A 27,658-nucleotide genomic window follows, 5' to 3' on the forward strand; every position below is an offset into this window, starting at 1 on the left:
TTGGGTCTTATAAAAAACTTTTTTTTGAAAAATATCCCTTTTAAAAGTTAGGTTTGGACCCAATAAGGGCACCTAGCTGGCTCAGTCGGTAGAGCACGCAACCTTTAATCTCAGGGTCGTGAGTTCAAGCCCACGTTGGACATAGAACCAATAACTGCTTGTTATCCATTGTGTGCTTCATACCATATGATCAAAACAACTCCTGGATCCTTAGAAAGACTTAGTCTTTGTATTCTCTGAGCTACTGTAGGACCCCCAAGGGGCTCAAGGCTACTGTTGAGAGTTTCTTTTTTTTTTTTTTTAATTTTTTTTTAACGTTTATTTATTTTTGAGACAGAGAGAGACAGAGCATGAACGGGGGAGGGTCAGAGAGAGAGGGAGACACAGAATCTGAAACAGGCTCCAGGCTCTGAGCAGTCAGCACAGAGCCCGACGTGGGCTTGAACTCACGGACCGCGAGATCATGACCTGAGCCGAAGTCGGACGCTCAACCGACTGAGCCACCCAGGTGCCCCGAGAGAGTTTCTAATATAAGAAACTCTCACATCATTGTAGAAACCCTCTTTTGGAGCAGGGTATAGGTTGTTAGTGGGTCTTCCAAATTATGATAGTAAACTGATCCCAAAGTAAGACCAGCTTGCTTTTAAAAAGCAGACAACATAATAATCAATGCTTCTCTGCTATTCGTATCATATATTACACTTGGATAGGAGCCATGCAAATGCCTCGGAAAGTCTCACACAAGCAATAGATTTAGGACACAAAGCTTTCCAGGTTGAGTTTATTTTTTTAAATCTGAAAGCCTGGTTAATCACTTTTGAAATAATACTTGTTAAAAAATTATTTTATGCCTTGAACCCTTAATCCACAATATAGTATACTTACTTAGTATACTTACTAAGCTATGAATATCTTCAGCAAATACAAAGCTTTATATTCACTTCTAATTTGCTATAGCTCATGAATTGATTTCTAAGCACCATTGCATTTGGCAGCTAAAATGCATTTAGAAAATTATGGCTCTGTAGTGGTAGCAGGTCTTTATGGCCTTTTCTATAATGACCCAAAGGGGGGAAACCTGCAGCCAGCATTTATAAGTTGAAATGATGATTTGTCCTCTCTTTTTTATATGGTGTCTCAATAGCTTCTACCTTATTAATACAGAAGATTTTGTTCAGAATCTTGTGAGAAATATGCAGAAAGTGCATTACAATTGCCACTGAAGTGGCAGGATGCTAAGGGGTGAGTACTTAGGTACTTTAAAATGATTCTTTCTACACATTTAAGATATTTTATGATGAAATTTTAAAGGTCAGAATTCTCCATCATTCCTGAAATGTACTGAAAAGGAGCAGATATAAATTTATGGAATAATTCCTACACTAGGTTAAAAGGTGACAGCCCATAGTTGTGCCTTAAAAATTTTGGAATTAGTTGCCAATTTTTAAAATGTGGACAATTTACATTTTAAAAATCAAGATCTCCAGTTGTGCTTGAAAAATCTGAAGGTCTGGTAAAGTTAAGTCTGATTATGGCATGACATCCTCGGGTTGGAACTAAATACTAAGACATACAATATCCAGTTTGCTCCATCACTCTTAACAAAGCAGCTTCCCTCATTTATATAACCTGTTTGGCCCTCCAGTGGCAGTGGACCTGGACCACTAACGTCACATATGTGAAAGGTGACTAAGAAAAGCAATCTTCCATTCAGCATCCTACAGGAATCCTTATATACCACCTAGTCTTTTCTTGTGCTTTTCCAGGAGCTGGGCTTCTACATGTGGCAAGTCACCCAATCCCTTTACAAATGGCTCTGATGGATAAAATGTCTGTATTTTGATCCCAAATCTACTTAAATTAAAAATCTCTTAAAGTGATTCAAAGAATAAATCTACCTTTCCTTCTATATTAAATCCCTTCAAACATTAGAAGAGAGTGATCACATGTCAAGTATTTTCTTCTTCAGGTTATACATATTCAGTAAAACCTTGGTGTGCGAGCATAATCATTCCAGAAACATGATTGTAATCCAAAGCACTTGTATATCAAAGTGAATTTCAAGAACCATTGGTTCAGTTGTGATCATGTGATGTTTGGCCTCACGTACTACTCGTATTGAAAGACATGGCTCATTTATCAAGTTAAAATTTATTAGAAATGTTTGCTAGTTGCAGAACACTCGCAGAACAAGTTACTTGCAATCAAAGATTTTACTCTATGTGTGTCTGTGCGTGCGTATGTATCTATGTATATATACATAGATATATACATAAATACTGCATGTATATACATATATATACACACATATATATATACATGTATACATATACATATACATATATAAACACACTCTCCAGTTCTTTTTTTTTTAAGTTTATTTATTTTTTTTTTTTGAGAGAGAGACAGAGTGCGAGCGGGGGAGGGGCAGAGAGAGAGGGAGTCATAGAATCTAAAGTAGGCTCCTGACTCTGAGCTGTCAGCACAGAGCCCCATGTGGGGCTCAAACCCACAAACCACGAGATCATGAACTGAGCCAAAGTTGGACGCTTAACCGACTGAGCCACCCAGGCGTCTCACTCCCCAGTTCTTTTAAGCATTCATCATATGACATGGTCTCATACATAGCTTTTGGTCAATGAAACTCCCTTCGCCTCTTTTTGTGTAAATAGCTACATTTCTATCCTTTTGTATTTGTGTAAATTAAAAAAAAAATCACATTATAGGACCTCCATATTTATTCATATAAATTTCATCTTATGAATGTGCACTCTCTTATGTCGACATCATTCTGATTGTCTTTGCCTGTATCTTTTTTTTTTTTTAATTTTTTTTAACGTTTATTTATTTTTGAGACAGAGAGAGACAGAGCATGAATGGGGGAGGGTCAGAGACAGGAAGATACAGAATCTGAAACAGGCTCCAGGCTCTGAGCTGTCAGCACAGAGCCTGACCCGGGGCTCGAACTCACGGACCTCGAGATCATGACGTGAGCCGAAGTCGGCTGCTTAACCAACTGAGCCACCCAGGTGCCCCTGCCTGTATCTTTCTTGATTGCTACTAAGGAGGATTCCACTTAGATATGTTTTAGAGTATAATAGGTATTTATGACATAGTTGAAATAATGTGAAAACAAATGGCATAAGAAGAAAGACTAAGTTTAAAAAAAAGAAGACTGAGTTAATTTCTTTTAACGAATTTATGAAAACATGAAAATATTTATCACTAAAGCATGACAATCACAGTCTTTATAGTCTCTCTGATGTGCCAAGAAAATAAAAATCATGAATAAAGTATGATTACAAGAGTTTTGTCTGCAACTCTTAAATTGATTAAAAGAAAAATCTTGTTTCCATGGTTTAATTCAGTGACAATGAACTATTTCTGGGAACTGGCCCTTTTCCATTTTTAAGGACAGAGAAAGTAAGGGCAGAAGTAATTGGTTTAATAAAAAAAACCACAGAGTATGTTTTAAAAAGCTTCATCCGAAGCCACACATATTAGACATATATTGTAAGATTCCATTTATATGAAATGCCTAGAAAAGGCAAATCAATAGATATAGGAAAAAACTGAACCCAAGCTCTTAAAATCAAATAATACATCCATGGAGTGTGTTTTGTGTTTATGTGTATGTTCACATTCACAGAGCAAACGAGTATGAGTATGTGTGCATATCTATGTGCATATGTGAATATATGTATATATGTGTTGGAACATACATGTGTATATACGTATGTGTTTTAGGCCCTGGAAGGAATTTCAGCATATCTTAAACACTGCTCAGTGGATTATAAAACACAGGGACAAACAGAATCTCTGCAACTTCTATCTATATACCATACAATTTGAAACCTATTATAGACATCACTAGAGAACACATACTCATTGAAATGTTACAATCTGCTTTTACTTCATATTAAGAGGTACTGTAATATCCTGTGGAACTGTATTGTATTTGACCAAATTAGTTCATTTTAAAGTAATTTTGGAATAAATGGACAATCATTAGATTTCTGAAATTTGAATTTGAACAAAAACAAGGACCATATTCTAGGCTAAGTAAATCTACTTAGTCCCTTGATATAATCCTAAAGGATATACACATGTGGACATGCATCTTTTTTAGACATGAGAACAACTTAACAGCTACACACATAGTAGTGCCTTTATAAATAATAAATAAATACCTACCTAGGGGGAATACACACATGAATATAAGAGCATGAGATATAAATGGAATAAAAATAAAATATTCCATATATTAAGGAAGTTATGGATAGGAATCACAGATGAACCAGATTCATTTCTTAAGGTATTATTATTTTTTAACTCTCTTTTTTCTCATGTTTATTTCTTTAGTTTTGAGAGAGAGAGAGAGAGAGAGACAGCACAAGTGGGGGAGGGGCAGAGAGAGAGAGGGAGACACAGAATCCAAAGCAGGCTCCAGGCTCCAAGCTGTCAGCACAGAGCCCAATGCGGGGCTTGAACCCACGAACTGTGAGATCATGATCTGAGCCACAGGCGGATGCTTAACAGACTAAGTGCTCCCTTAGGTATTATTTTTTAAAGAAAACTTACCATTTACATTGCTGGTCAATTAGAAAGAATTTAGGGTGAATATAAGGGTGCCTGGGTGGCTCAGTTGGTTAAGTGGCTGACTTTGGCTCAGTTCATGATCTTGGGGTTCATGGGTTCAAGCCCATGGGTTTGAGCCCCATATCGTGCTATCTGCTGTCAGCATGGGGCCTACTTCAGACCCTCCTCTTCCCTCTCTCTTTCTCTCTCTCTCAAAAATAAATAAAACATTAAAAAAAAGAATTTTGGCCAAATATAACACAAATTTATCACTTTCTCTCTACTAAGATATACTTGAACACAAAGATAAAAATATAGATGCAGTAACACTGGTAACTGAGGTTAACAGTCAAGCATTTTCCAGAATCTGAGAAAAATTTCCTTCAACAGTAGCATCAGTGGAATTCAACAAAGAAGCATAATGTATCTATGTGTAACCTTTACTGTCTGAAACAGAACTGGAAATGCAGACCAATCAAAACCAAACATCCCTGTTTCTTAAAAGGTTAAACACAAGTTTGCCATATGACTCAGCAATTCCACTTTCAGGTATGTACCCAAGAGGAATGAAAACGTGTCTTCACATAAGGATTTACACAAGAATATTCTAGAAGCATTATTCATAATAGCTCAACCCAAATGTGCACCTACTGGTGAATGGATAAATAAAATATGGTGTCCATACAATACAATACAATACTATTCAGCAAATTTTTTAAAAAAGGAATGGTACGTCTGGGTGGCTCAGTCAGTTAAGCGTCTGACTCTTGGTTTCTGCTCAGGTCATGTTCTCACAGTTTCGAGTTCGAGCCCCGCATCAGGCTCTGTGCTGATAGTGCGGAGGCTGCTTGTGATTCTCTGTCTCCCTCTCCCTCTGCCCTTACCTTTCTCTCTGTCTCACACCCTCTGTCTCTCCCTCAAAGTAAGTAAACAAACTTTAAAAAGTAAAGAGGAATGAACTACTGATACATGATATGACATGGATGAATCTCAAAAACATTACGTGAAGTGAAAGCCAGATGTAATAGGCATATATTGTATGATTCCATTTATATGAAATGTCTAGAAGGGGCAAATCAATAGATATAGGAAGCAGATTCATGGTTGTCTGGAGTCGCAAGAGGGAGGGAAGGATGGGGTTTAACAGTAAGTGGGTATGAGAGATATTATGAGGTAATGAAAATGTTCTTGTAGTAATTGCATGCCTTGGAAAATTTACTTAAAGATCACTGAATTGCATAGTTGGAATGGGTTGATTATATGACATGTAAAAAACATGATTATATGACATGTAACAAACATGCCTCAAAAAAGTTATTAAAAAACAGACAACTAGCCAGCCAGCACTTCTACATCCCAACCCTACTTGCCCCAGCACATGCATAGATATTGCACAGGTACTGCTTTATCATGTATCTGGAGAAAGAGCTCGGCTCATTTGCAATCAGCAGCTCTCAGGCTGTTAAAACTGCAATACTCCAATACTCTAGCAGGGAAAGAGCTAGATGATTAATTGGGCAATGAATCATTAGATATATTCTCTTCTTTTTTTTAAAAAAAATAATGTTTATTTTTTTTTTGAGAGAGAGACAGAGTGCGAGTGGGGGAGATGCAGAGAGACAGGGAGACACAGAACCTGAAGCAGGCTCCAGGCTCCAAGCTGTCAGCACAGAGCCCAACTCGGGGCTCGAACTCACCGATCGAGAGGTCATGACCTGAGCTGAGGTCAGCCACCCAACCAACTGAGCCACCCAGGCGCCCCAGATATATTCTTTTCTTACTCAGGGCTTCACGGGTAGAAACACAGGCAGAAAAGCCTTGGGAACACCCAAATTGGGGTTTGTTATTTTTCACATACTAAAGGTAAGAAAAGAACAACTACAAGATGCTTCAAATTTTTCTAAGATTCAAATTTTCCTCATAACATGCCTGAGCGCTACAGTAGTAGAGTTTCTCATATTCCTTCAGAAAAGGCCAGAACTAGATAGATGTCTACCAGCCATCAGACGTTGGGTTAGGGCTGTGCATATCAAGTTGTGCTATAACTCTGGGTCTGAAAGCGAGCAGTGAGAGGAACGAAGCAAAAATTGCACAGTGAGTAGCTGGAGCCAACACTGAATTTAAAAAGAAAGATAATTATCAGGGCGCCTGGGTGGCTGGCTCCGTCGGTTAAGCGGCCGACTTCGGCTCAGGTCATGATCTCACGGTCCGTGAGTTCGAGCCCTGTGTCGGGCTCTGTGCTGACAGCTCAGAGCCTGGAGCCTGTTTCGGATTCTGTGTCTCCCTCTCTCTGACCCTCCCCCGTTCATGCTCTGTCTCTCTCTGTCTCAAAAATAAATAAACGTTAAAAAAAAAATTTTTTTTTTAAAAAAGAAAGTTTGACATTCAACGATATTTTCTAAAAGGAAAAAGAAGTGGAAAAAGAGATAAAAGTGCATTGGACAAAGGCATTTCAGTGGAGAAAGGATCTTTCAACAAACGGTGCTGGGGCAATTGGAGATCCGCATGCAAAAAGATGAATTCAGATGCCTAACTCACACCATACACAAGAGCTAACTCAAAATGGATCATAGGCCTGAATGTAATAGCCAAAAGTAGTAAAACTCTTAGAAAAACAGTAGTCATTTTCCTGCAGGTTAGACAGAGATTTCTTAGATATAACATGAAAAGCATAAATGATATAAGAAAAACATTCATAAGTTGGACTTCATCAAAATAAAAACCTTTTCCACTGCAGATGGCATCATAAAGAAAGTGAAAAGACAAGCGACACAGAAAACATTGCAAATCACACATCTGATAAAAGACTTGTACCCAGAATATATGAAGTTTATATTAAAACTCAAGAATAAGTAGACAAACAATCCAATTAAAATGAACCAAAAATTGAATGGATATTACACAAAAGATGATACATGAATGGAACATAAGCACAGGAAAAGATGTTCAACATTATTAGAGAAACACAAATTTAAGCCACAAAGACATGCCACGTAAATAAACCTCAAAAGAAGAGCTGTAACAAAAAAGATAGACAATAAGAGTTGGCCAGGGTGTTGCCAAATTGAACCCTCCTCCTTTGCAGGTAAGAATGTAAAATGATGCAGCCACTTTGGAAAACAGTTTGGCAGTTTCTTTAAAAAGTTAAGTGTAACTGCATCGTATGACCCATAAATTCTCTTAGATACCTACCCAAGAGAAACCAAAACACAGGTCCACACAAAAACTTTTATGTGAATGTTCACAGTAGCATTATTCATAAAAATGGGGGGAAAAAAACTAATGTCCCTCGACTGATGAATGGATAAACAAAATGTGGTGTATGTATACATGCATATTCAAATATTATTTGGAAATAAAAAAGGAATAAAGTACTGATATACATTACAAGGTATGTGTAAACCTAAAAAACATTAGGCTAAGTGAAAGAAGCCAGATACAAAAGGCCAAAACTTGTATGATTACAGTTGTATGAAATATTCAGAGAATACAAGGCTATAGATTTAGAAAACAGATTAGTGCTTGATTGCGGTTAGGAGTGAGAACAGGAGGTGACTGCAAGTGAGCACTATAGATCTTTTTGGGAGCAATAGAAATGTTCTAAAATTGTATTATGGAGATGGTTCCACAACCCTGCACATTTGCTAAAAAGCATTAAATTCTATACCTAAAATGAATTTATGGTATGTAAAATACATTTCAATAAAGCTGCATACAATAAAATATACTGGGGAAGCTAAGAGAAAGGTATTCAGTTAAAGAGAAAGGGGGGAAAAACCCAAAAAGTATATGTCTAAAAACTACTCTGGAAAACAGAAGATAGCTTTAGGAATATTGTATCCTTGCTAAGATAATGAACATGGCCTCTATAAACTAAAAATAGAAGATGATAGGGGAGATTAAGATCTGAAAAATAGGAAGGTGTTGGGAAGAAGAAACCTCACAGAGAACACTCAGCTTCAATGCAAGAATCAAATTTTGCACTGGAGTCTTCAAACAGCACGACTGACATACCAGAAAATTAACTCCCTGATACTGAGAACAAACTTGAGAAATTGTCCAAGGGCACAGGTTAAAAGGACAAAGAGAAGGTGAATGAATGAGAAGAGAGTCATAAGGGGCACAAAGTGAAGAAAATGTGAAGGAGAGAAAATAGAGTATGTGTGATTGACAAGCCTATACTACACGAACGCTCCTCTGAGATAATTAATAAATGTCAATTTTCAGATTAAAGAGTCCACAAAGACCATCACCTAGATAGATATGTCCCGGCAATAATTTTGAACTGGTTATTCTCCTTAGCTATCCAGACTCATTCTTGCCCCTTCTCTGTCCTGCTCTGTGCTTCAGGAGGCTGCCCTCTGCATATATTTCTGCCCAGGCTCTCTTCCCTGCCACATGCCTTCTGGTTGAGTTTGGCCAATAGAAGGCACTGGCAGAAATGCTGAGCAATGAGGGTAGGAGGAGAGATAGTTCACAGTATCTCTCCTCACTCCCTCACTTTGTCAACACCATATCTTGCTGAGAACCCTCCAGAGGACAACTCCCACCGGGTAGCCCCTCCTCCACAGTTCCAGCTTACACAAGCCCCTGTAACATCATTTCCTTGGCAGCATTTTTATATCTAGAGGTGGTGATGATTTCTATGTGTTGCCAGTCTTCTCTGAATGCCTCACCAGCCCAAATTAAGAGCATGTTCCCTTAATCCTGCCCACACCACTGTGAGTAATCTTATTTACATGATCCATCTACTGGAGGATCCTGATTGATAGAAAGGGTAAAGACAAAATATCCATAAATATGTAGAGAGAAAACAATCTGACCCACAAAGGAATCAAAGTCAGACTAGTCTCATATTTCTTCACTCCAAAACAAATGCCAGAAGATAATGGAGCAGAGTATATGATGTGAAAAGAAAAAAATTTGACTCAGTAATGCCATCTTGTCATTCCTGTGTGAGATGAAAAGCACAAAGGCTCTTTTCAAAAGTACAAAAACTCAGAAAAAGTATAACCTCTACAAACTTTTCCTGTTTTAAAAAAAATTCAAGGTCATTACCTAATCAATTAAAGATTATTTAAAACTGAGGTTTCAGAAATTTAGTTGTAGTTTAAAATCATTGATAGTTAAGTATTGAAACTGAATGTATATTGTTTGAATTACATATGAAGCAAAAGACATTCTTTAAATTCAAACTATATACTGTAACAATAAATAATAGTAACAATCTTATCTTATAATCTTATGTTAACAAAGATCAGACAGTAATCCAAGGGGTTGGGCTAACTGAAATAACTCTTAATTCCTTATTTTATTCTTGATTTTAGTAGTTGAGAAAATTGAGAATCATACATGTATTACAAAAAAAAAAAAAAAAAAAACCAACCTCAAAAAACCCTTAGGGTTAATACTAGTGGAAGTAAAAACAGAATAACTACCTTCCAAATCATTGTAGAACATATTATTCTATTTTAAATGTAGCCATGTCTCTAAAGAAATGAACCTGAAAGCTGTATTTTACCCTTGAAAAACAATACTTTACATAAAACAGATCGTCTTGAATACACACAGGTGGCTACCATTTGATAAAGTTCAATGAAAATCTTTTCTTCTATATGCGAGGGCGTGGTGGATACAACCACATACCAACATATTAGCCACTCATTATGCACTTGAATACAGTAATCAATTGGGCTGTCTAGTTATTTCTGCTATTATTCAAGGTTGCTGGCCAATGTAATGGTAAGAACGCTTACTTTGTGAAGGAAAGAAAAAATAATGTAGTTAATTTTATTAACCACTTACCACCATGATTAATTGGCTAGACAAATTGGAAATAACTGAGCTAGCCAGCAGATGAATATAGAATACTTTGTATTTTTAATTTTAAGCAGTTCTGAGTTGAATCACGCTGAATATAAATGACCCCATTAAGTGAAATATATAAGTATAAAATGGAAAATGTCAGGAGAGAAGCTAAATGACATCTTTAAATGTCATCTTCAAATGTCATTTACCATCTGGATAAAGATCAGTTTAACTGACCCTGAAATGTAAAAATGGAATTAGAATGGAGACATCAAATAAGTGATTGTATTTCCATTAAAATGCAATGAAGTCTAAAATCTTCAAGATATAACTGAATTTTCAATTTGGAAAATACTTCCTAATATACAGCAAAATTGCATGGTAAATTTACTCCAATGTAACACAAGTATTGGAAAACAAAGGAACCGAGTAAATTCTAATTTAAGAGCTAAAGACGAGCTCCTCGACAGCAATCATATCTTCCTAAACACCTCTTCTCTTGGCCAAGCATTTACAGTTTTTCTATCTATAACAGTCTTTGTGTGTGAATTAAATAGAAATACAGTTCTTAAATTCAGAGAGCATAGAATTTAGCTGTTGGAGTCACTAAAACACACAAAGCAATCTAAAGTATCTTGAACCTGAATACAATAGCCCTCCTCTCTCTGCTAAGATGTTTCTCTGTAAGAAAAATATTTATAGAGCAGCAAAGGTAGGAGAGGCATTTATCCAGACAAATCAGTGGTCAGTCCCGTTGGCGAGTGCAGGGGCAGACAGTGTAACTGCATTGTTTGCACCTCCCTTGAGACCCCTGCAAATGTAAGGTCCTGGATGGTGAAGCAGTAAGGACTAAGGACATGTCTTGTGGAAGACAGAACAGGATACATAGAAGTTAGAATGGCTCTACAGTGAAGTGACCTATAAAGGGGAACTTCACGGTCATACACATTCATGGGGAAAGAGAAAGGAAAAGTGTTTCTAAGCCCACTGTAAAAGAATTAGACTCTTGGGTAAATCCAAAATTTCACTCTCATGGATTTAAACATTCTCTTGCAGAGTTAAGTTTTAATCGGCTCATCTAGAACTATGTGATAACAAGAACATCTGATGTCCACACGACCTTACGGTTTATAAAGCACGCCACACATATTATCTTCTGTTGTCCTTGTGAATGGGTTGCCTAGGGAAAACATTTATTTTCCTTTAAGAGGTGATTAAATTGAGAGTCAGCTATTAAGTGACTTATCTGAAATAACACATGTATTAAGTCTATAAAAAGAAGAGACAGCATCAACAGACCTGAAAACACATTTTTTAGACCTATGGTCCCAGTTTCTTTGTTCTCTCCAAAGACTTCCTTTCTTTCGGATAAAATAGAGTTTCCCTTTAGATACCTTGGAAGTCCTTGCTCCATGCATTTTCTAAATGTGTGCTAGAGATTCAGGACTTAGAGATTCTAGGAGAATTGAGGTCTCTAAAGAAGGCATGTCATTTGTGGGTCAGGAAGATAGAAGTGGCTATGCAGAGGGGACTCTGAGTCCCAATAGTGCAGTTGTGCAGCACTGGCCGATGGAGACTATGGGCTTGGAGGCAGGGGGATCAGTATGGACCGTGCCAGCTTACTAGTGCTATTAGCCTTGTTGAGCTTTGAGTGTTTATCTCTAAAATGAAACTATTAGCAACATAACTATACCTACAATATCTGGCACAGTGATTGGCACTCATCAATGGTAGCAGCGGCCCTGGGGTAATTTTCCTTAGTTCTCCAGTCAAATTAACTGCTAAATTGACTATCCCAACACTGAAGATTTAAAGCAAATAGTTTGGGAATGACAAGACCTGCAGCCTTCTCTTACTCTCTAAAGCGGCATTTCATATTGTCTCACCAAAGGATACAGAAGTCAGATGCAGAGCTGAGGTCTAGGGTGTCAGAGTTGTACCGTCGTTTTTGAGCCCCTGTAATCATTCCCCATCCTGAGAAACCTATAAGACCTTGTTTTAGGGAAGACTTGTTGTTTCTGGGGAATTACTGGGGTTTGGGAGAAGCATGGTAGAGAACTAGAAGTTTCTAAGAGATAACAGTATCAAGAGATCTCTAGTTCTGGAAGCAGGGTGAGGCTGGAGCTCCTTTGTAGCGTGTTTGTATTATACTAAGCCCCACAAAAAAAGCCTTGTTTCTGAGCCATAGTTCTTGTTCAACATTTATGAAAAAAGAAACCGAAGCCTATAAATTTCAAGATATTTGCTCAAAGTCACAGGGTATGGGAAGTGGGTTTCAAAGTCAGTTTCTAGACTTCATGACATATGTGCTTTCTAACAAGCCACACTCAAATTCACAGCTAATGACAAGATCTCTAAATTTTATTTTCTGCAAAACTATAATTCTTAGTTTATTGATTCTATAAATGAAAATTGACAGTTGTTATGAAGGCTCAGCCATCCACTGGTTGTCCTGTGAGGTCTGTTTATGATTAATTTTGTTCATGATTGCTCTGAAGACCTGCTATGAAACTTGGTATTGCCTCCATATCCAGTCATAGTTAGGAAAGAATTACTTTCAATATCTCTCTCCCTGCCTTGATTGCTCTTAAACTCAGAGCTGTTTCCCAGCAATGCATACCTCTTGGAGTAAGAGTTTCCTCATCTTCCCAGAATTCTTACTTGAGCAAAATTTTAAACCCTGATTGCAACAGTTATGATTTTTTGAGAACCATTTCAAATTCCTTTTTAAGGTAGGTGGGGGAAAGAAGTCAGAGAGGTGAACAACTCTTTAATACCTGTGTAGGTAAAGTAGCCCCATGGAGATATTTAAACATACATAAGCTGCTCATCTCTTACATGCAGATCACTCAAAGTCCAGCCTAGAGCCCCAGGACCCCTGTTAAACTGGCAGAGTCCACGGCTGGAGACTTAGCTCTCATCAATATGGTTTATCAGCAAATGCAACAAACATTTCAACATGCATTTATTGAACATTTTCTGTGAAGCCATGCCATTGCAAACATTGAAATTAATAGATATTTGAAATGGGAACCTAATACGTAACCAAAAGGAGATGCCTAATTAGGTAAGATTTATATTCATACAGTGCCCTACTGTTTCAAGAATATGAAGTGCAAAATTCTAGCCAACACACAAACTCGCTGTAGGAAGAACCTTTACTTTCCAAGCTTTGAAGCCCTTGTGCTCTTCACATAAATATACAGAAATTTGAAGTTTACAATAAAAGTTCTGTATGTTTCACAAAATACTCCACCAACATTGATTTTCTTATCTGTGTATACTACTTTGCTTTTGCTGGGAGCCTGGCATCTGGGTGAGAGAAAAGAGCCATTTACATAGGACCGAGTCCTGGGAATCACTTCACTGTGCATACAGCTGCATATGCAATTTCATGAAAAAAAAATCCAACGGAGTTTATGATTCCTAAATAAATACGACTTTGAAAATACAGTCACGACATACAGTAACCTGGAAAACGAACTTTCCTCTGTTTACCTGGCATATTATTTTTTGCTTTTAAGTTAGTCTGTATTATTCATTCCTGTGTTATTCAACAAACTACCACCTCTGAAAAGATGTGACTAAAGTAATAGTGTTTAATTGACACATTTAAAAATATTTATGGTAATTTCATTTAAAAAGGTCAATGACTGTTCTTCTATTTTTCAAATTATAACTCACAGAACCAGGGGAAAAATATTTGAATGCCAAAGAAATTCCCCCTCAAAGGGCTGCATCTTTGCTGATTTATCACCCAGCTTTTTTTTTTTTTTGCACTTTATAACTTAGATAAACATGCCCTATCAAAACCAAGTAAAGTTATACTCAATTCATTATTTTATATAAGAAAATAAATAGGCAATGGTAAATGTGCAAGACAAGCATTTGTTTATTAAAGTGTTCTGTCCGTAAAGAGAGTCTGAGCAGACATATTCTTTTCAAAAAGAGAGAGAGAGAGAGAGAGAGAGAGAGAGAGGCTACTGTTGAAATTTATGGTACCAATTATTTTTGTGTTCTAGAATGAGAGTTCATTGTAATAGATAGGATATATTAACCAAGTGCACAGAAAATAAACGTCCCAAGATAGATAGTGCTATTGCAGTAGGCAAGTTAAGAGCCCTCTAGAGCAAAGACCAGGAAAAGTTAAGAAGATTATTTTAAGACTTGCATGAGGTTAAGGGACAAAACATTACAAAGAGTATAGATTCTTAAAGTAAAAAGATCAAATAAACATTTGTCATCATTATCTCAGTTAGTCTTCCTTCCTTTCCATCTTCAAAGGTCTCTACTGGTTATTTTTTCCCTCAAATGTCTGTCATCAATGCTTTTCCAAGTGTCAGATCTTAAAGGTGACGTGAGAAGACCCCTCCCTTCTGAAGAGAACAGTGTTTCAAAGCTCTCAAAGCAAAGTTTCTTCCTACAGCAGAAGGACTTCATGAAGGACAGTGACCTCCCATTAACTGTAGCAGAGACCCATGCCACACAGAGCTTTCTCCATATCCTTCCTTTTATGCTATTTGTACATTAACCTGTCCAGGAATTCAAACTGCAAGCTATTCATAGTTTCCATGAAAAAACTTTTGCAAAAACCAGTGTCTGAGTGTTTGTGATGCTGAAAGACCATCATTTTTGCCAGGTTATATAAAAGAAAGGCATTTTTCTACTGCAAGAAAGCATAGAGCTAGTAGCAATCAATGTTTTGTAATCGGATGAAAATACCATTAAGATTCTAAGGCAGCATCCTAAGAGGTCCCTCTTGTTTGCAGCTGGCAGACAACCAACTGTTTCAATACAAGCAATGAGTTGCAGTAGACTCAACTAATTATGTCTATCCTGCCTCTACACAACTCTTCTTACCCCCCAGTGCCTACTCCATACTCTCAGAGGAAGAAGATAAGCAGATGGATGTGAGCAGGTGCACAGGACCTTGTGCAACCACTAGCCTTGAGAGCAATTGGTCAAAACCCTTGAAGCCAATTAAACTCTTAGTAAATGGTTTCCAAACTCCAGCAGATGGCCTATTGGTCCCAATTGCGCAGTGCAACATCTATATGACTCCATATAAGAAACTAAAAACTGGGAGTTAGAGGATTGCTTCTCTTAAGTATATCCTACTTACCATTTTATAATTTACTCCATAACTTTTGTCTTTTCTTCATAATGCAAAGCTTGGCCTGATTCTATTTTCTCCACTGATTAGAATGCCACAAAGGGATGACAGTTGTGTGGTTAACCCTATCCAAGGACTTGAATATGTTTTCATTTTACAACCAAGGAAGCAGATGATTAACTGAAGCTGTCACAGTTATACAAGGCCAAGTTAGGCTTCAAACTCACACCTCCTACCCCACAAAGTGAGCCACTTATTACTGAAACTCAGTTTCAATATTCATCTTCTTGGCAGATAACAAAGTTACCGTTACAAACATCTCATTTTAATGAAACATTTTTGATTTCCAAATAAAACTACCTTTTCTATTCCTGACACTTTTCTAGACACTATGAATGTCAACCTCAGATAAATGATTACAGAACTTTCCTGCCAGGATACTTTCCATTTTTCCTTTATTACATTTAGAATCCCCCAGATATTTATCTTCCACTCTCTTGTCCTTCCTCTCTGTTTCTATGTTTTCCTGACTGCCACCCACCTTCTCAAACTGGGAGTGCTAGTTTAGAGCCCATCTTTTTAATAAAAGGTTACTTTAAATGCTGACATCCTGAATATATGTTCCTACATTCCTTATACTTTTATTGTTGTAGTTTCCAATTAGGGATTGGAGTTTGGCTTTTATAACTCCAAGAGAATGTGAGTTTCCTTTTTGGCATGAACTTATACCCACATTGCTTGGTGCTGTAAGACTGTTTTCCCAAATCAGAGTTAGAGCCCTGAAGGAGGAAATAGTTATAGGGAAGGGCGTAGGGAACAGAATCAAGGAAATGTATTTTTATAATGATTTTCCTGAGGACATTCTCAGGTTCCAGTCCTTCTCCTTGGTAGCCAGATTATTTTGGCTTTATTTACAATGGAAGAGGTCCCATCTGCCTGGCTAATGGACAGCAGTCTATAGGCATTTCCCCCTTTTCTGGAAGCGGAATAAAATCAGAAAGCTCTTATACCATTCTTAAATCCAACTTTCCAGATCTTCACTAAAAGCCATTTACATGATATCAAATCATAAAGTATTTCTCTTTTATACTTAGTAATCAAATGAAGTTTGTTCTGACTTGAAGCCTAATGGAACTGACAATGAACTTTCTCTTTGCTTTCCTATAAGAAGAAAGAACTTTCTCTTTCCTTTGTTTAATTGCTATGGTTGAATTGTATCTCCTCAATTCACATGCTGAAGCTGTAACCCTAAGTATATCAGAATGTGACCTTATTTGGAGATAGGGTTTTACAGAAGCAATCAATCTACAATGTACAACCTAAAATTAGGTAGGCCATAATCTACAACGACTGGCATCCAGAAAAGGGAAATTTGGACATAGATATAGGGAGAATGCAGTGTGAACATAAAGATGGCCATCTACAAGGAGACAGGCCTGGAACAGATCCTTTCCACACAGCCTTCAGAAGGAGTAAACCCTACCTACACCTTGATTTTGGACTTTCAGCTTCCAAAACAGTGAGGAAAACAAATTTCTATTGTTTATACCACACAACGTGTCGTGGTGTTTTGTTACAGTAGCCCTAGCAAACTCACATAGTCACCTACTTCATTTTTTTTCCTGCAAATTAAACTTTCATTTTTTGACACACTTCAACTCTACATTATTGTTTAAGAAACATATACTTGTACATATATAATTTCATATTTGATCTCTTAACTTCAGGAAAAAAAATCTATGCTACTCTTTAAAGATAATGTTCTGGATTTGATGATAAAAGTCATGATAGCTTCAGGAGATGTTGAGAATCATTAAAACAACATTTTACAACTGAATAAACTGAGGCAAGTTAGAAACCTTTTAAAATCACCCCATTGGTTATTGGTGAAGATAGTCACATGGCTCCCAGCATCCATACTGGAGCATACAGCCATCCTTAGGCATTAACCAAGAATTATATATCATTAAAATAGTTTTTCCCTAATTTGTCATGTTAAAAAATGTTTAAAATCAGGATAATATAACAAGTAGAAACTTAGATTGCAAAATAGTTTACCCCACTGAAACCATCTTCTACAAATTCCTGACATATTTTATTTAAGTTTATGTCTTTAGAGAGAGAGATGGGGAAAGAAGGGGCAGTGAGAGAGGGAGAGAGAGAATCTCAAGCAGGCTTCTCACTGTCAGCACAGAGTCTGACTCAGGACTCGATCCCACAAACCCGTGAGATCATGGCTTTAGCCAAGATGATCAAGAGTATGTCATTTAACCGACTGAGCCACGCAGGCGTGCCCTTGACACCTTAAGCAGACTTGATTATTTTCACTGTTACATGGTAAATATATATTTATACCATTTTGACATAAGCATAACAATGAAAGGTGCAATATCTCATTTAGTCCATGGAAAGATTCGGATTTTCATTTAAATTCTGCACAGTTAAGCAGAGGAAAATGTCCAGAGGACCACATGTGTATCAGCTAATGCTCAATAATAGCTTCCACAAATGCACTGCATTCTCAGATGGTTTTCAAATAATATGATTTTAATTCAAATTGCTACTAATCACAAAGCTAATTACTTCTTGATAAATCTTTTCTGTGTCTTTTCTCCTCCGATTTATTTCCTTTGATACTAGTTTTGTTCTTTGAGAAGATCTAGGAGAAACATGGTAGAAACTTCAAATACCTAATGTGGAAGAGAACTCTTGACTCTTCTATACCAAAGAGAAAGAACTAAGATGAATTGGCTAAGGTTACAATGAAATAGATTTCAACTCAAAACAGAAAACCTTTAAACAGAGATACGCTGTGACAGAATTGGATACTGCAAAAGATCTTAAAGGTTAGTCGCAAGAGATGTTTTAAGCATTAGATCATTTGGGGGCTTTGTTATAAAGAGGATGGAAGCAATGATTTGACTCAATTTGATTCAATGGTTTTTTATGGTCTTTTTACCCCAAAAGTCTGTGGTTCTATGAACTCATTAATAATCACAGGACCAGTTCTTCCTCTCAACTGACACAAGGCTTAGTCCTTCATACTTTTGACATCCTGCGTGTCTGGTATAGCTGTGTAATTTCTTTAACACAAATTTGGATGACAGGATGAAACCACAGTCAGAGCTCATATATTTCACACAAAAGGCAGGCCTGAGGTCAGTTTTCCTTTGCTAATTATTAATTAGTATGAAATCATGTATCTGTTAGCATATTGGGTGAGAACAATGAACTGTTCTATAATCATTAAAAAACAGAATTATTTTAACAGTCATTTTAGTCCTGGGGATTCTTTTGTAAAGAACTACATATATATGGGGGCACCTGGGTGGCTCAGTTGGTTAGGCGTCCCACTCTTGATTTTGGGTCAGGTCATGATCTCATGGATCCTTCCCCCTCCCCTGCTCACATTTTCTCTCTCCCCCTCTCAAAATTAAATAAACTTAAAAAAAAAAAAGAGCTAAATATATATGTTGCATACCATGAGATAATCAAATACTAACCTCCTTCATTTTTTCCAGTTCATTCTGTAAAGCTTGTTTTGCAATCTCAACTTCTATAAGCTGTTGCCTCAGTTTTTCGTTTTCATCTTCTGTTGTGGTTCGCTTTTCTTCTACATTTTCCAATTCATGGTGAAGTCTCACAGATACATCCTTTGCAACCTAAATTGAAGAGTTTTAACAATAAAATATAGTTAAAGACAGTACAATAAGTGAGCTAAACTTATACTCACATTAAAAGTACTAAAAGCCAATACACAAATAGTTTCTATGCTATACCAGGCATCTTTCCAGATGCTTTACATATAAGTCATTCACATATATAAATTATTTAACCCTCACAACAATCCCATGAGATAAGTACTATTATTATTCCTATTTCACAGGTGAGGAAAGTGAGTCTCAGAGATGTGAAGTAATACGCTCAAGGTCACACAGCTAACAAGTGGTCAAGTAGTCTGGCTCTCCACTCTGTTTCCTCAACCTCTACACTACACCATGGTAATAGATGTTCAATCATGCTTTATCATGTGTATAGAAATTTCACATATCTCCTCTAATTCTACAACAAAACAAGATGTTTCCATTATCACTCATTTTAAATACTGGAAAACGGGGGTGCCTTGGTGGTTTAGTCAGTTAAGTGTCTGACTTCAGCTCAAGTCATGATCTCGCAGTCCCTGAGTTTGAGCCCCGAGTGGGGGGCTCTGGGCTGACAGCTCAGAGTCTGGAGCCTGCTTTGGATTCTGTGTATTCCTCTCTCTCTGCACCTCCCCTGCTCTTTCTCTCTCTCTCAAAAATGAGTAAACATTAAGGAGTTTTTTTAAAAAACTAGAAAACAAAGTTTTCTAGTAGGAGTGGGGCCTGAATTTTAATCCTATAATGTCAGGTGCTTACTTTTAAGAAATATGTCAGTCCTTGAGATTAAGTTTTTGTTTTTGTTTTTTGATTACAGTGTACATTTTTGCCTTTTGTTTTGAGATTATCTTGGAAATTTAGGGTTTGGAACAAAACCCTATGGTGTAGTATGATGTAGTGGCTCAGGACATAGACTGTGGTTTTATACTGGGTGAGGAGACAGCTTGGCCACCTACTAGCCTATATCCATGGGTAGGGACTGGGCACTTATAACCTCTGTAAAAGGTTCAGCTACCATATAACATGATGATAGGATTACTAATCCTAACCTCATGGGTGCTTTTTTTTTTTTTTTAAATCTTGAGCTAACATTTAGATAGATAACTAAATGTTAATGTATATAACAATGCTTCCCACCCTGCTTGGGACATAGTGAGCACTCAACAAATGATAGGAGAAGAAAAAGAAAAAACAAAAAGAAATAATACAATGACTTTCATTAAATGTTTTCTCACATCTTTCTTTAAAACATAGGAAAATTACACTTGATTTTTATATATTGATGAGGTTAACATAATTAAAATTATGTTTGGTGGTCCAAGGTTATGAAGATAACATTGGGTTTGCATTGTCAATGGATCTGCCTACAGTCAAACTGAACTGAACAGACCTCATCTACTTACAAAACTTATTTCAAGGTTAAAATTTCTCCACTGGGGGAAATTCTAAAGGAACAACTTCACATTAAAAACGAGGTTCTTTCACTTACTGCACTCTTTACTTCTCCAAAAGGGGCAGCAAGTGGGACAGATTTCTTTTCAGGGAGTTAGCAAAGTGGTGAGTACAGAAAGGAAGGAGGTTAGGGAGACTTTGCGGAGAGAAACCTTAACTCCGATATCGTCCCAATGCTGTTCCTATTCTGGGCTTTAATTCCTCTCTCCGCAGGAGTCTACATCTCGCTGCTCTCGATTTCAACTGGCCTTTACTTGGAAGACAGCCTCTGGAGGCCAGGTCGACGCCAGAGCCTGCGCTCTGCCACACCCGCGTTTCTGCTGGGGGCGGAGGGGAGACGCCCTCTGCCACCGTCTCTGGAAGAGTCGCCGGGACTCCCTAGAAAGCTCCCAGGGCTCGCTCTCCGCGAGGCACTCCACACACCCTAGACCCCTCAGACCCACTGGTCTGTTCTTTCCCTTCCCCTGCCCGGAACCTGATACTTTGTGGTCAGCGCTGCGAAACTCCGTGTCTTTGCCAATGACCACTGAAGGCCTTTCATAGCAAAGAGGTCCCCACTTGCTGCCCCTACCCCGCGCCTCCCAGCCCCAGCGCTGCAGACCTTGAGGTCCTGCTCCAGGCTGCGCAACAGCTCCCCGTCGATTTCCCCTGTCTGTGCGTAGCGGAGTCTTTTGCGCTCGGCTTTGCGGAGGCGGTACTGCAGGATCCGGCAGTTTTTGTTGGCTCTCTCCAACTCGTGGCGCATTTCCTGCAGTTGACAGGCATCCTCCTCGAAGAAAGTGTCCCTCATCTCGTCCATCTCGGTCCTCAGCTCATCAATCTCGTTCTGAAGCGGTGACAGGCCGCGGGTCAAAATTAACCTCGCCCCCCGGCACTCGGACATGTAAAGTGTACACCCCATGCCAACTCCAAATTCTCCGTTTTATTGCCCCCTCTCCATAAGACAGGAGTGACAGAGCTGCATGAAGAAGAAACTATAAAAACGGGCCTTCTTTGGGCCTTCCCCAGCTCTCCTACTCAACCTCTCTCCATGAAAAAGTGGGACAACCCATGATAATTAGAGAAACGAAGGACCACATTTGGATTTAAATTAAACCTAAGGCTACTGATCTTAGGCTGCTTTAAATCTGGAAAAGGCCTAGGAACCCCCTCCTCTCATTTCCTGTTCCCTTCCCTCTTTAAGGCTCCCTAACATGTTAACAGCCTCTCACCCTCGCGAGACACGCCCTAATCCTCCAAAGCCCACACCTCCCCTCCCCCAACCGGGTTCCCCCACCCTTCTCACCTTGAGAGTCTCGTTTTCCTCTCGGAGCTTCTCCATTTCCTCTTGCATTTCTTCCTGCTCCTGGAGCTGCTGCGGGTGCGGCTGCGACGAAGGAGGCGCCGCCGCCTGCATGCCCCCTCCAGTTGCGCTGCCCTCTGCGCTCTGCTGGGGGCCCTCCGCTGCCGCCGCCATTGGGGAGACGGAAGGGACTGCAAGAGGCTCGCAAATGGCAGGGGCGCCAGAGACCGGGGAGCTGCGGGTGCTGCTGCCGCCGTTCTTAGTGTGCATCTGAGCCGCGGCTGCCGCCGCTGCCGCCCGCTCTTTCTTGAGGTGGAACTGGATGAGCTCAGACTGCAGACATCCTTCCTTCCAGTAGCTCCCTCCGCCACCGCTGCCACCCCCCACAACACCGCTTCCGGAGTTTCTGCTGCCGGGGCCTAGGGTTTTGCCCGCAGAGGAGGATGGTGAAGGGGAGGCCCCCTCCCCGCCGCTGCCGCCCCTCTGCTGAGCTCGTACGCCTTTCCCTCGCCAGCCCCTGGGCGGCGGCGGCGGCGGCGGCTGCGGAGCGCCCCCCTCCCTTTCCCCGGAGCCGCTGCCGGCTCCTCCTCCTTCCCCACCCCCTCCTCCTCCTTCCCCTAGCGGAGGGGGTTCCCCGAGTTTAGCAGACACGGGCTCTAGCTCCCGGGGAGGCTCCTCCGTCGGGCCAGGCCTCCTGCCGCCCACCGGGGCCAGGGTCGCCGCGGGGGCCGCTTCAGCACCAGCCGCGAGATGGACAGCTCCCGGCACGGCCCCTTTGGGCGCCAGGGGCGCAGCCTTCTCCGCCCCGCCTCCGCCTCCGCGGGCGCTGGCCGGAGGCACCGAGCGGCTCCCGGTCTTGTTGCCTTGCTGCTGCTGCAGCTGCTGCAGTCGAACAGAATTGAGTTTAGTGCCGGTCCCCACGGGGGACCGGGTGGTCGTAGTTGTCTGCCGGACCGAATTGTCCCTTAGTCTAGCAGGTGATTGTGCACGCTGCTGCTTTCTGCTGCTGCCCTCTGGGTGCAGGCGAGCCTCAGTGGCAGAGGTGGCGGCAGAAGCTGTAGCTGTGGCAGGGGCAGCGCCCCCCGTCGGTGGCTGACTCATGGCGGTCTAGGAAGAATCTATCAGATGAGATTTAGAATGGTCCATCACCAGATCATTCTCATTCTCTTCCCTCCTCAAGTCCTCCAACCTTCCTTTCTAATCTGGGGTAGAAACAAAAGAAGGGAAGCACACAACATGTCTGCATTGTTACAGAGCAAAGGGTGATTTCCCTAGAAAAGAGAAGTCCTAGAAAATAATGAGATTTTAAAAGCACTTAATAGAAACCCCGACTTCAGAAACAGGTGCAAGAATTGTCAATTCTCATTTTGCCCAGGGAAGCGCCATCTCCATTTAATTCCATCTCAGTAAAATGGTGATGATCTGAAAGCAGCTTAATGTAACATTCTCATGGTTGCAGGTTCTGGCAACGCTGAGATATGGATCAGAAAGGAATTGGTAGGAAGAGATTTAGGGGAGAAAAAGGTTAGGGGATAAAGTCAGGCAAAAGCTTCAGAAGGAAAAGGAGGTGTCCACATGTTAAAGGTGAATCCCCTTTTTTAACTTTGGATTTCCTCCTTATTCAATCTGTATTGTAAAGCCTAGTTTAGTAGAAAATGTTTTACTTAATTATTATTCTCAATTAGAGGAAAAGGGTCATGATGTAGGCTTCTAGAGAAAATTTTCCGTGGATATGTGGTACTTTTCTCAGACACCTTTAACTCTTCATGTTGTTCTTGGTTAGAGAAATGCACCCATTTTCCTTTAGACTAGAGCTAAAATAAAAGTAATGAATGACTTTAACTCAACTTCAGTTTCAAGAAAGTAATGGCATTGAGAATCACCTATATGGTGTAGTTATTAGTACCCCTAAAGGTATTCTTCTTTAAGCTTTGGCAAATAATTTAAAAATATATATACTTTTGGAAAGGTTCATTGGTGGCTCTGCACAATTTCTTAAATTATAGGTGATGACATCTATATTTATCCAAATTTTATAGTTTTTGTGAGTCATTTTGGTTTTAAGTGTAATTGCTAAATAGAAAATATTTTCATTCTTAAGCATCTTATTACATGTTATATATCATAGATAAAGTTGTACTTTTAAAGTGCCCAGTTCCTTCTATGGAGACAAATTCTTAGACAGAATGACCCTGCACCCCAGAAACCTGGTGCATCCTCACTCATGGTGGTAAGATAAACCCTTATTGTGTATTTTTTTTACAAGATCAATCCATCACTGGCTTTTAAAATCCGGGAAATAGCAAGCCATTGCTTTATGAGGTTCTTCTCCCTAGTGATCATCTACCTAGTTAGTCAATTTGGTGCTTTTTCCTTAGAAATATCGTCTCTCTCTAACACACTGAAAAGAGTATGACTAGGCAGAAAGTTCTGCTTTAAAAAATTCCTCCGATGAGGAGAGGAGATGCTTGCCAGTTACTTTACTAGCATTATTCCTGTTATGGCCTATTTTAAGTATCATAACTTAGTCAACATGCATCAGCTCCTCATTTTATGAAGAAATATTACTGGAAGTTTCCTTCTCCACCTGTCTTTCTTTTTCAGGATCTCCTTCCAACTCAATTTGAAAAATAATAGTGAATAAAGAAGACATTAGGGGGAGAAAAGTTATCCACCAACTTATTTTCTATATGTTCTCTGGAGCCTCATGCTCCTAGAATATCTGGCCTAGTTCATGGTCATGGGTCACACTAATATGGACCACCTAAACAAGTTACATTGCCAAAGCAACCTTATTTTTGTTTTATATTAGGCATAATCACTCCGGAGCTGAGAGCCACCAGACAACGTTTAAACTCGGTTCTCAGACAGCTTTAACCCAGGAGAAAGCTCAGGTTCCAGGAACTCGTCTCCCACAATCAAAGGTACCACGCTGTCACGTGGTTCTCACAAAGTGACAAGATGCTGTGCCCCTTCAAGGCTTCCCCCGTGGAAATAGCCGACCACGCAACCCCGGATGAGCACAAACCAACAATTTTAATCTCAAATTTTATCTGCCCACCGACCCACCCCATCTCTTATCCCCACCCTTTTAGAAATCCAGAAGAACTGCTCACTTCTCAGCAGACGCGATGTTTCGAAGTTGATGCAAATGAACAGCGGTTTCCTTCTGTTCTTCCGGCGACCTCAGGGTTTATTTTTATGCCTTTTAAAGACAAGGAAAGTTTAACTTCGTGGTATTATATGCGACTTTCTGGCTGAGCACGACTTTGGGCTGTCTCGCCTCAGTTCCACACCCAATTCTCCAAACAATGGCGTTAACGTGCAGACTCGGCGGCCCCCAGAGCCGGTTACTTCCCGCGGCCCGTGACTCTATTGGAGCTGCGGCTCCGAGCAGGCGAACACGAGAGGTACCAAGCCGTGCCAGACGCTCCCCAGGAAGTGCACTGATATTCATGAGCTGACCTCACCGGACTGGGCAGGGGAGAGGGAGGGATTGCAAGGGAGGATAGCTTAGAAGTAACCAAAGAGAGGCTACTTTCAAGAGGAAAGAGAAGAAGGCGGGGACGGGCCGGGGGCGGAGGATGGTAGGGGAGGTGGCAGGAAGACAAGAAGGCCGGAGCCACACCCGAGATGGAAGATCCGTGGCTGCGCTCAAAGTCCGTGCTGCGCTCTCATATCCCGTACTTGGCAGAAGATTCCAAAACCGCTCGAAATCGGATGCACTGGTTTTCTGCAAAGCTTTGTCCTGGACCGATCAATCTCCATCAATTATTTACTTGAGCTCTTTTCTCAGGGAGGCGTATTCGAACAGCCTTCCTGGCGTGACTGACGTCTCCTGATGCAGCTGCGAGGAGCTGGCGGACGGCTGCTGGGAGTTCTCTTTGTTCGCTCACTTTAATTCCGGTAGAGCTCTCCACGCGGTGCACCCTCCCCACCCCCAGCCCGGGCGGAGTCATCACACATCGCTTTCCCCAGTAGATAATGGTTGCCAGACCCACCGTCCCACAGACAAAGGGCTCTTGTGATGCCTCGACCAATTTAGTACAAACCGACTAAATATCCCTTTACAGAGATCGTTTACAGACGGGTTTGTCCTCGGTACATTTCCTTCTCTCCTTTATTGAGTTCTGATTTCAACTGTGAATACAAGGCGTAATTGCTAGCATCCATAATCTTTACCGTAGTGCATGTGATTAACGGGAATCATCCAATGTGTTTATAAAATGTGAGATTAAAGGCAATTCATGGGGAAAGGAGGTAATTCAGAATATATGTCTTTACAATGTACACTAATCCATACTGTTCCACAGTAATATTTTTTAAAATCCGAATAGAAATTCTTTTCCTGTTTTTTTTTTTGGGGGGGGGGGGAAGGTTGGCATGAAGGTCTCCCTCCTACCTCAAAGGATTCCATCGTGAACTTGGTGATTCTCATCTTCAAGGAGAATAAAAGTAAACACTGCTTTAGAAAGGGTATTTTTTGTTTTAAAATTTTCCCATATTCATATGTGATTTTGTAGGTATCAGGAGCTCAATATATTGAACTAATAATTTTTTATGCTAACATGAATTTTAGTATAAGACATTTTATTTTCTGAGCATAACATCTAGCACTAAAAATAAAATAAAAACAATTTAGGAGTAGTTTGCATACAAGTAACATAATTACAGCAAAATAAAAAGATGTTCAAGTCCTGGTGATTAGTATCTCCAGCCATCTATAAGACAAATGTAGTATCAGGACAAAAACACTCATGTAGAGAAGTGCTTAGTTTGTGCTGGGCACTGTCCAAGGTGCTAAGTATGCAAAGATTAAAACAAGAAATGAGGCTCCAGCATATTGAAAAGAATTAGGATAATTTCCATATAATCCTTTGAGTACTTTTTGAAAGTGGAAATGCAGTATCTGTGACATCTATAATGAATAGTTCAGACCTCAACTAGGGTACTAAATATAAAGGGAAAAAAAAGCAAAGTAAAATACAATCACAATTTATTCGGAATTTATAGTAGACAATTTGTCATTATGTACCCAAACTTGAGTTGTAATTTCCTTAAGCAATACCAAGATCCACAGGTATCATTCAACCAAACTGGATAAATTGGATAAAAATATTTTTTCACATTAATCTTTACAAATAAAATAATATCATTAAAATTTTTTTAATGTTTATTTTTGAGAGAGAGAGATGGAGCATGAGTGGGGAGGGGGCAGAGAAAGAGGGGGACATAGAATCCAAATCTGAGCTGTCAGCACAGAGCCTGACAAAGGGCTTGAACTCATGGACCATGAGATCATGACCTGAGCCGAAGTCGCATGCTTAACTGACTGAGCCACCCAGGCGTCCTGGTGAAGGTAATTATTATCACAATGCATGGGACATGTACTAATTCTAACAAATTATAAGTGATAACTACTATGTGCCTGGCGCTGTAAGCTCTCATTAAATGTTAACTATTATTGTTGTTCATATTTTCAGGATATTATTACATTAGTTTACACAAATTCTCCCATTCTTGAATTTCTTAAGGACACTTGGTTAGTCTTGGGTTATCTTATAATTGTCCATCCAAGGTAATGTAATATTATATGTTAACTATAATTATACTAAAAATTAATTGTAAATGTAGTAAATGTTTTCAAATAATACTCTTGTTTCTCTCATTATCTCTAGCACATAGTTAGTACAGGGGCTGGATTTTTATTCGTAGGCTTCAAGTGACAGAAGAAAAGTGATATTTTCAGATCCATCCTCTGTTTTTAGAAAGTACTTTACCTTGGAG

The 27,658-nt window shown here is 39.6% G+C and overlaps 1 protein-coding gene across 2 annotated transcripts in view; it reads right to left on the bottom strand.

Moving 5' to 3' along the window:
• Nucleotides 1-26,098, bottom strand: part of MTCL3 (MTCL family member 3) — a 43,389-nt gene extending 17,291 nt beyond the window's left edge. The window contains exons 1-4 of one of the 2 annotated variants that reach the window (XM_060616609.3): nt 24,988-26,098; nt 21,875-23,073; nt 21,191-21,415; nt 19,003-19,161 (exon numbers count right to left, since the gene is read on the bottom strand). In XM_060616609.3, the coding sequence (XP_060472592.1) occupies nt 19,003-19,161; nt 21,191-21,415; nt 21,875-22,972 (1,482 nt within the window). In that variant the 5' untranslated portion in view covers nt 22,973-23,073; nt 24,988-26,098. The remainder of the gene's footprint in view (nt 1-19,002; nt 19,162-21,190; nt 21,416-21,874; nt 23,074-24,987) is intronic. The other variant, XM_060616608.3, reaches the window with a different exon arrangement.
• Between the last annotated feature and the right edge of the window lie 1,560 nt (nt 26,099-27,658).

This window comes from Panthera onca, chromosome B2, assembly GCF_046562875.1.
Source record: "Panthera onca isolate mPanOnc1 chromosome B2, mPanOnc1 haplotype 2, whole genome shotgun sequence".
Classification (NCBI taxonomy): Eukaryota; Metazoa; Chordata; class Mammalia; order Carnivora; family Felidae; genus Panthera; species Panthera onca.